The sequence below is a fragment of the Melanerpes formicivorus genome, unplaced genomic scaffold (assembly GCF_026170545.1).
Source record: "Melanerpes formicivorus ecotype bairdi unplaced genomic scaffold, bMelFor1.0.p_v2 SCAF_136, whole genome shotgun sequence".
NCBI classification, from domain to species: domain Eukaryota; kingdom Metazoa; phylum Chordata; class Aves; order Piciformes; family Picidae; genus Melanerpes; species Melanerpes formicivorus.
Window position 1 is genome coordinate 944,053 of NW_027142488.1, and position 10,116 is coordinate 954,168.

A 10,116-nucleotide genomic window follows, 5' to 3' on the forward strand; every position below is an offset into this window, starting at 1 on the left:
GCCGCCGGCTGCCGCGGGGTTTTTAAGCGACGAAACGGCGAGAAGATGGAGGAGTTCGCGCTCGGGGGCGAGTAGGTTGCGAGCGGGAGGGCGCTGTGCGACATGGCGGCTCCCTGAGGGAGGATGAGCGGCGGGCGGCAGCGCACTTTGCCTGAGGCTTGGTGGACGGCGGGTGGGAAGGCAGCGGAGAAGGGCAGGAAGAAAGCCGAAGAGAAGGCGGCGGAGGAGTTAAAGGAGGAGGAGATAGACGATGACCTGCTGTTGTTGGAAGCGGCGGCGGCGGCGGACCCGAGCCCCGCGGCGGGTTTCTGCGCGGCGGCGGGCTCCATTTGGATCTACCCCACCAACTACCCGCTGCGAGCCTACCAGCTGCGCATGGCCCACGCCGCTCTGATGGCCAACACGCTGGTCTGCCTGCCCACCGGCCTGGGCAAAACCTTCGTGGCCGCTGTGGTCATGTACAACTTCTATCGCTGGTTCCCCTCCGGGAAGGTGCTTTTCCTCGCTCCTACCAAGCCGCTGGTAGCTCAGCAGATGGAGGCCTGCGCCAGCGTGATGGGCATCCCGGCCGGGCACATGGCCGAGATGACAGGTAGGGCGGCGCCGGGGCCCGCACCGGGCGGGGGGTGCGCGGGGGGCACCTCGCAGCAGGCAATGCGGAAAGCACAATCTGGAGTTCAGCTAGTCCAACGCCTCTGCTAAAGCAGGGCCACCCACCATGGCCAGCTGGGTTTGGAATCTCTTTAGAGAGAGAGACTCCACAACCTCTCTGGGCAGCCTGCTCCAGGGCTCCCGCAGCCTCACGGTAAAGGTGGAGCTTCCTATGTTGCGGTTTGTTTCCGTTGCCGCTTGTTACTGGACACCGTTGGAAAGAGCCTGGCCCCTTCTCGACACGCACCCTTCAGACACTTGTAAACATTAGTAAGATCTCCTCTCAGTCTTTTTATCTCCAGGCTAAACAGCCCCAGGTCTCTCAGCCTTTTCTCATCAGACAGATGTTCCAGGCCCTTCATCATCCTGGTAGCCTCCATTGCACCCTCTCCAGTAGTTGCCTGTCTCTCTTGAACTGGGCCCAGGACTCCAGATGCGGCCATTCTAGGGCACAGTACATGTGGAGGAGAATCTCCCTTGACCTGCTGGACATGCTCTTCACCCCAGGAGACCATTTCCCATCTTGGCCACAATGGCACATTGCTGTTGGTGAGGGGCAACGAGGCTGGTCAGAGGCCTTGAGCACAAGCCCTATGAGGAGAGGCTGAGGGAGCTGGGATTGTTTAGCCTGGAGAAGAGGAGACTCAGGGGTGACTTCATTGTTCTCTACAACTACCTGAGAGGTGGTTGTAGCCGGGAGGAGGTTGGTCTCTTCTCCCAGGCAACCAGCACCAGAATGAGAGGACACAGTCTCAAGCTGCGCCAGGGGAAGTTTAGGCTCAAAGTGAGGAGAAAGTTCTTCAGAGTCATTCGTCATTGGAATGTGCTGCCCAGGGAGGTGGTGGAGTCACCATCCCTGGAGGTGTTCAAGAGGAGATTGGACGTGGCACTCAGTGCCATGGTTTAGTCATGAGGTCTTTGGTGACAGGTTGGACTTGATGATCTTTGAGGTCTCTTCCAACCTTGGTGATACTGTGTGATACAAGCCCTATGAGGAGAGGTTGAGGGAGCTGGGATTGCTTAGCCTGGAGAAGAGGAGGCTCAGGGCAGACCTTATTGCTCTCTACAACTACCTGAAGGGAGGTTGTGGACAGGTGGAGGCCTGGAGGTCTTCTCCCAGGCAACCAGCACCAGAACAAGAGGACACAGTCTCAAGCTGTGCCAGGGGAGGTTTAGGCTGGAAGTTAGGAAGAAATTCTACACAGAGAGAGTGATTGCCCATTGGAATTGGCTGCCCAGGGAGGTGTTTAGGAGGAGACTTAATAGGGTGATTGGTTGCATGGTTTAGTTGATTAGGTGGTGTTGGGTAATAGGTTGGATGTGATGATCTTGAAGGTCTCTTCCAACCTGGTTTATTCTGTTCTATTACTTATTGTCCACCAGGACTCTCAGGTGGTTCTTCATGGAGCTGCTTTCCAGCTGGGCAACCCTTCATCTGTGCTGGTGCAGGAAGTTGCTCCTACCGAGGGAGCAACTACTGAGTTGCTCCTACTGAGGGGCAGGACTCCACACTTATTCTTGTTGAACCTCATGAGTTTCCCCTTTGCCCAGCTCTCCAGTCTGCCTGCCTGCCTTCTGCTGCTGCTCTCATGGCTGTTCTCAGCGGAATGCTTTGCTGATATTTCTTTAATTTGCAGGTGGAACCCAAGCCCTCAATCGGCGGGACCTCTGGACTGCCAAGAGAGTCTTTTTCCTTACTCCTCAAATTATGGTGAATGATCTTTCTCGTGGGACCTGTCCTGCTGTGGAGATTAAATGTTTGGTTGTTGATGAAGCCCACAAAGCCCTTGGAAATCACGCCTACTGTCAGGTAAGGCTGCAGTCACCTTGCTCCTGGCTCACAGTTATGAGAGATTTTGGGGTAGTTATTGTGTAAGTCCTTCATAAAGTGTTACTGTCATTATTTCTCTAGAGAGATGGTCCTTCCTTTGCTTTGAAAGATCACTCATAGAATCAGAACCGTTGAACTGTTGAGGTGGGAAGAGACCTTTGAAATCACCAGGTGCAAGTGCTCGCCTAGAACTCACAATCACAACACTACAGCTTAGCCACTTAGTTTGAAACCCCTCCAGGGACAGGGTCTCTGCCACCTTCCTGGGCAGCCTGTTCCAGGGTTTTACAGCTCTTTCTGTGAAGAAATTTTTCCATGTATCCAACCTGAGCCTTCACTGACACAGCTTGAGGCTGTTTCCTCTTCTCCTCTCACTTACTGCATGTGAGAAGAGACCAATCATTACCTGGCTCCAGCCTCCCTTTAGGGAGTTGCAGACAGTCAGAAGGTCTGCCCTCAGCATTCTTTTCTCTAGGCTGAAAAAGCCCAGTTACCTCAGCTGCTCCTCATGAGACCCTTCATCAGCTTTGTTGCCCTTCTCTGGATCTGCTCCAGCACCTCAATGTCCTTCTTGGAGTGAGGGGCCCAAAACTGAACAGAGGACTCAAGATGTGGCCTCACCAATGCCTAATACCAGGGCACTTGGTCCTACTATCCACACTATTGTTGATTCAGGCCAGGATGCTGTTGGCTGCCTTGGCCACCTGGGCACACTGCTGGCTCATCTTCAGCTGACCATCAGGTAACACCCCCAGGTTCTTCTCCACCAAGCAGCCCTCTAGCCACTCTGCCCCAAGTTTTTTAGTTAGTCTCCCTTGCATCTTCAGTGCCTTGGTTTTAATTAAAACCTGTATTAAAAAAACTCAATAAGGCAAGGTGGGAACTTTTTTTAGTGTCCAAAAGGGTTTTGTTTTGGCTGAGGCAAGTTGATAGCAGAAGCTGCTATCCTATTTCTCTTCTTTCAGCTGTGTTTGTGTTTGTAACTGTACTTTGGTGTGGGGTTTCCCACCACTTTTTGTTTCTGCACCTTGATAGTTTAATTTTAACACTGGCCTAGTGGGAGGTGTCCCTGCCCATGGCAGGAGGAATGGATCCAGATAATCTTGAAGGTTCCTTTCAACACAAACTATTCTGTATGTTTGTGGTCTGTTAGAGTAACTTCTAAATGAGACAAGGTGTTGGTTTGGGGCTTGTTTTTTCCTTTTAGTGTTTCAGGGGAAAAAATGTGGCCTTTATTTTAGCAAAATGAATTCAAGATGTCTTTGTGGAATAGTTTTCTTCCTTGATTAGCAAAGAGCTGTTGTGCAATAGGTGCCCTGAAAGAAAGTTTAGGTAATGGAGAAACTGAATGGATAAGGACTTGTCTGGTTGCTTTTAAGGCTTCTTCAGAGGCAAGTAGGTGTATTTTAGAGCTTGTTCTAGGTTATTTTAGTTCAAAATGCTGTATAACAATGATTCCATTATTTTTTTAATCTTCTGCTTTGATGTGACTCACTCTGTGAGCTAGAACTATATTTTCTCAGCTACAGCAGCAAAAAAAATCTCTTCCCTCACCCCTTGTCAGCCCTGGAGCTGTGACACTGGCAGGCTTTGGTCTGTTTCAGCTTTACCTTCCCATCACTTTCAGTAGAACTATTTGTACAAACTGAACATGGGTTGCCCTTGGAGGTGGTGGAGTCACCATCCCTGGAGGTGCTCAAGAAGCATGAGGACATGGCACTTGGGGACATGGTTTAGTGGCCATGGTGGTGTTTTGTTGATGGTTGGGCTTGATGATCTTAGAGGGCTTTTCCAGCCCAAACAGTTCTATGATTCTGTGAATTCCCCTTCAGTCTCTGTTCACTTCTCTGTAGCTTTTCTGGTACTCATAATGCTGTGCAGCTCATGGTGGCTGATCGCTGTTTCGGTAGCACTCGCTTGGTTAGAAGATGGAGTAGGGAAGCAATATCTTTGCTGCCTGATTGTTCAGCAACTCTTGTGCTAATTTTGGTATTGGAGTTGTAAAAGGAGAACATAGGAAGTCTGAGGAATATTCAGCCTTTTCTCAGTTGCTGATGGAGCATTACCCAGTGAGACTCAACTGAATGCTGGTTGGGATCATAGAATTGGTTGGGTTGGAGGAGACCTCTAAGATTGAGTCCTTCTGTTGATGGTGCTTGTCGTCTCTGCTCAGATGTAATGGGAACAGCTTGCCCAGAGAGGTTGTAGATGCCCCATCCCTGTTCAAGGCCAGGTTGGATGAGGCCTTGAGCAACCATGTCTAGTTGAGAGGCATCCCTGCCTGTGGCAGGAATCTTGGAGTAGATGACCTTTAAAGGTCCTTTCCAACCCAAACCATTCTGTGGTTTAATGGGACTCAACTTCCATGGTCTACTGCTTGGAGTGGATTCTTCAAACTTACTTTTGGGCAGCTTCTTTGAGTTAGTTTGCTATTTATTTGTTAAACCAAGTGAAAAATCACCTTGTCATTCACCAGGGTTGTTCTGCTGAATGGGACTGGGATAATCTAATCAAGATGGAGTGGATAAAGCAGTTATAAATGGAACATTTCCAACTTACTCTTTGGAGTTAGAGGTGGTTCTTGTAGAGTATTTTGTGAAGCCTTTTCTGTTTGCTGGTTATGACACAATTTGTGTATATAAATCATCTCCTTTCAGGATACTGATGGAAACTTTGCTCTGTTTAGGTTGTTCGTGAGCTAAGCAAACACACCAACCAATTTAGGATCCTGGCCCTGAGTGCCACTCCAGGCAGTGACACAAAGGTGAGTCATGTCTTCCTGCATGGCTGGAATCATAAAGATTCAGTGTAAGCTATGTTTAATTCCAGTTCTGGGCTCCTCAAGTCAAGAAAGATGTTGACTTGCTGGAACGTGTCCTGAGAAGGGCAACAAAGCTGGGGAGGGGTTTGGAGTGCAAGCCCTGTGAGGAGAGGCTGAGGGAGCTGGGGTTGCTGAGCCTGGAGAAGAGGAGGATCAGAGGAGACCTTATTGCTCTCTACAACTACCTGAAGGGAGGTTGTAGCCAGGTGGGGGTTGGTCTCTTCTCCCAGGCAGCCAGCACCAGAACAAGAGGACACAGTCTCAAGCTGTGCCAGGGGAGGTTTAGGCTGAATGTTAGGAAGAAATTCTTCATAGAAAGAGTGATTTGCCATCAGAATGTGCTGCCCAGGGAGGTGGTGGAGTCACCATCACTGGAAGTGTTTAGGAAGAGACTGGGTGGGGTGCTTGGTGCCATGGTTTAGTTGATTAGATGGTGTTGGATGATAGGTTGGACTCAATTTCAAAGGTCTCTTCTAACCTCATTAATTCTATTCTAATCCCACTGGGAGGGGACTCAAGTCTGTTAGACTCCCACATAAAACCTGAATCTCCTTACAGTCTGTTGGTTGCTAAGGTCTTGTCTTTACTGTGCTCTGGACTCTTCATTTTCTGGCTTTTTGGAAAGCAAATAATCCCTTCTGGGTTTTGCAAACACTTGAACCAAGAAGAATAGAGAATCCTGGAATGCTGTAGGTTGAAAGGGACCTTTAAAGGTCATGTAGCCCAACCTCAGTAGAGTCATAAAATTGTTTTGATTGGCAAAAACCTCTAAGATCGAGTCCAGCTGTCAACCCAACTCCACAACAGCCATTAAACCATGTCCTGCAGTGCCATGGCCACATGTTCCTTGAATACCTCCAGGGGCAGTCACTCCACCACCTCCCTGGGCAGCCTGGTAGCATGATGGGTAAACAGAAAGCTGAGGTTTTCAGTCAAAGCAAATCTGGCTCCAGGTTGCTTCTCATTATGTAATTCTGTGTCCAGAGAATGGCAATGAAGCTGGTGAAGGGTATGGAGAACAGGTCTTATGAGGAGCAGCTGAGGGAACTGGAGTTTAGTCTGGTGAAAAGGAGGTTGAGAGGGAACCTATTGGGTCTCTATGACTCCCTTGAAGGGAGGTTGGAGCCAGGTGGGGCTTGGTCTCTTCTCCTGAGGAATGAGTGACTGGACAAGAGGAAAAGGCCTCAAGTTGTTCCAGGGGAGATTTAGGTTGGACACAAGGAAACATTTCTTCCTCTTGAGAGTTGTCATAGCCTGGGCCGGGCTGCCCAGGGTGATGGTGGAGTCCCCATCCCTGGGGGCTTTCAAAGCTGTGGAGATGTGGTGGCGATGGGACATGGTTTAGTGGTGATCTTGCATTGCTGGGTTAATGCTTTGCCTGGATGATCTTGGGGGACTCTTCCAACCACAATGATTCTGTGATTCATGGCACAGGTAAAGCCACAGGAAGAGCTCTGTCCCTGCAGGCCAGTTCATAGTACCATAGTATCAGTCAGGGTTGGAAAGGACCACAAGGATCATCTAGTTCCAACCCCCCTCCCATGGGCAGGGACATCCCAAACTAGATCAGGCTGGCCAGAGCCTCATCCAGCCTGGGCTTAAACACCTCCAGGGACGGGGCCTCAACCACCTCCCTGGACAACCCATTCCAGGTCTTCACCACTCTCATGGTGAAGAACCTCCTCCACACATCCAGTTACTTGCTTTTTGTATTCATGAACTTAGAGCTGGCTCTTTGTGTCCTGCTTGAGGTCTTGAAGTGCAGAGTCTTGTGTTTTTCATCTCTAGGTAGTAGGGACCTTCTCCTTTCAGTTGCACTCAAGGAAATCAGGATGTCTTTGTGATGTTAACTTACATTTTTGGAGTGTTAACAAGCAAATAATGACCTTTTTGTGTGTGCCTTCTCAAACAGGCTGTGCAGCAAGTCATTTCCAACTTACTGATTGCCCAGATTGAGAGCTGTGCCGAAGACTCACCAGAAATTCAGCCTTATTCTCACGAGAGACAAGTGGAAAAGATTGTCGTTCCTCTGGGTGAAGATGTGGTAGACATTCAGAATGCTTACATCCGGGTGAGCTGGGGCATTCTTTTGTTCTCCAGTGGCACTAAAGATAGAATCTCCGCTCTTGCTTTAACATCTCCAGTGGAGAGACACTGGAACAGGTTGTCAACAGAGGTTGTGGATGTCCCCCATCCTGGAGGTGTTAAAGGCCAGGTTGGATGGGGCCTTGAGCAACCTGGTCTAGTGGAAGGAGTCCCTGCCCATGGCAAGAGGGGTTGGGACTAGGTGATCCTTAAGATCCCTTCCAGCACCTCGAGTACTGTGTCCAGTTCTGGGCCCCTCAGTTTAGGAAGGATGTTGACTTGCTGGAGCGTGTCCAGAGAAGGGCAACGAAGTTGGTGAGGGGCTTGGAACACAAGCCCTATGAGGAGAGACTGAGGGAGCTGGGGTTGCTTAGCCTGGAGAAGAGGAGACTCAGGGGTGACCTTATTGCTCTCTACAACTACCTGAAGGGAGGTTGTAGACAGGTGGATGTTGGTCTCTTCTCCCAGGCAGCCAGTACCAGAACAAGAGGACACAGTCTCAGGCTGTGCCAGGGGAGGTTTAGGTTGGATGTTAGGAAGAAGTTCTATACAGAGAGAGTGCCCATTGGAATGGGCTGCCCGAGGAGGTGGTGGAGTCACCACCATTGGAGGTGTTCAGGAGGAGACTTGATGGGGTACTTGGTGCTATGGGTTAGCTGTTTGGGTGGGTTGGATTGGTTGATGGGTTGGATGCGATGATCTTGAAGGTCTCTTCCAACCTGGTCTATTCTATGTAATTTTTTTTTTTTAATTCTATGAATCTGTGAACTTATTAAGGGAACAATTTCCTGTGTGATTAACTTGGCCCTAGAGTATAAGGCAGAGGGAAAAAAAATCATGGTTTCAACCACAGCACAGCAGTGATACCTGTTACCTTGCAATGACTTCAAAAGCTCTGCTGCAAAACTTAACTACTGAATCATTTATCTCATTCTCTTTCTGCAGTCCTTCAAAATAACATGAGACCTGAGCTGAGGGCACTTCAATTTCCTTGAATGTAGTGGTTTTAAGGTGTTGGGAATGGCCATGCTTGTGTTGTCCAGGTTATTGCCAGCCTCATGAGGATTAGTGACTGAAATATGCTCTCTGGTTAGGAATATTCTCTGTGTGCTTACTTAGCCTTGATTATTTGTTGTTGTGTGTGTGTGTTTTGTTTGGGTTTTGTGGCTTTGTGTTTTGATTTTTTTTTTTCTCTTGAGAGCATTATTCTTCTTCCCTTTTTATCCAGTAGGTGATGTCCAATCTCATTTCAGCTACACTGTCACCTAGAAAGGTTGGGCCAGAGGATCCCTGAGGTCCCTTCCAGCCTGGCATTTTGTGATCCAAACGTAGAACAGGTTAGCAGGGGCCAGAGCTGTTGTCTGGTCAGTGATGACTTAATGGTCAGTGTCCTCTCAGTAAGCTCCTAGTAGACAAATGGTATTGCAGAAGGTACCACTTTGAACAGTTAAAAATGTTCCTTTTTAGGTAGAAGACCTAAATTTGGATTCATTACTATCAGACTGTCATGATTAGACTACATTTTTGGTTTCATTTTGATGAACTGGGGGCAGTTTGTGAAGACCATTGTAAGACTACCTTGTTTGTTCATGAACTGAGGCCTTGAGTCACCTGTTCTAGTGGAAGGTGTCCCTGCCTATGGCAGAAGGGTTGGAACTAGATGATTTTTAAGGTCCCTTCTGACCTAAACCATTCTCTGAATTAAATGTATTTAAATGAGGAGTTTTCACTGAGCAGCTGGTAAGAACTCTAAGATAGTTTGGCATCACTACAGGTGTCTGTGAATGCTTGTGTTGAGTACAGGGACTCCATCTGAGGCTTAAGCTGAAACAAGCATATAGGGTTGGCTGATCTGGTGTAATCAAGGAGGCTAGACCAACCTTGACTCCATGGTCCTGTGGCTTCAGTGGTTTCTACTTCCTGTCTTTGAACTGTTATTTGCATTTGTATTGCTGCTGCTTGACTTGAGAACACAATTGGAAGGATGGTGCCCAGCCTGTTTCAGTATTGATGGGGCAAACCAAGCCTTGCTCTTGGAGACCTCAACACTTTCAATATTGACTCCTGCCCCTCAGCTTCTGCAGAGTGTGCCCAGCTGTTCAGCTCTACCTTTTACCCTGATTCTATGTATTGGCTGCTCAGCATTTTGAGATCAGGGTGTGACTGCAACCATGCATCAGAGAATCATTTAGGCTGATGATATCTTAAGATCATCAAGTCCAACCATTAACCCAGCACTAACAGGTCCCTCACCACTATATCTCCATGGCTTTGAAAGCTCTTTGGGGATGGTGACTCTGTCACTGCCCTGGGCAGCCTGGGCTAGGCCTTGACAATCTTCAAGGGGAAGAAATTGTTCCTCATGCCCAATCTAGACATATTCTGGGGCAACTTAAGGCCATTTCCTTTTGTGCTATCAAACAAGTTCCTGTCCTATGCGTTTCCTTATCCTTGTCCCTTGCCACGAGAATCAGTTGTGAGGTGTGCTCTGAATGGCATGGATTTAGGAGCAAATGCAGAATAAGTCCATCACTCCAAGTGCTGTATTTCTACAGCTTGGTTCTGATAGCAGTCCTGTCCCAGGCTGTGCTGCTGTGGGAGACCAGGCTGGATGCTGTACAAAAATGGGATTGCAGATGGCTCTTGCAGTGGGGAGCAGGGAGGTTACTGGCAGACCTGCTGCCTGCAGCACACAGATCCATAGCCCCAAGTGTTTGTTGCAATACTG

At 48.7% G+C, this 10,116-nt stretch overlaps 1 protein-coding gene across 4 annotated transcripts in view; it reads left to right on the forward strand.

The window, feature by feature from the left end:
• Positions 1-37: 37 nt before the first annotated feature.
• Positions 38-10,116, forward strand: part of LOC137456753 (Fanconi anemia group M protein-like) — a 76,391-nt gene continuing 66,312 nt past the window's right edge. For 3 of the 4 annotated variants that reach the window (XM_068168348.1, XM_068168350.1, XM_068168351.1), the window contains exons 1-4: positions 38-592; positions 2,289-2,461; positions 5,169-5,246; positions 7,216-7,374. In XM_068168348.1, the coding sequence (XP_068024449.1) occupies positions 124-592; positions 2,289-2,461; positions 5,169-5,246; positions 7,216-7,374 (879 nt within the window). In that variant the 5' untranslated portion in view covers positions 38-123. The remainder of the gene's footprint in view (positions 593-2,288; positions 2,462-5,168; positions 5,247-7,215; positions 7,375-10,116) is intronic. The other variant, XM_068168349.1, reaches the window with a different exon arrangement.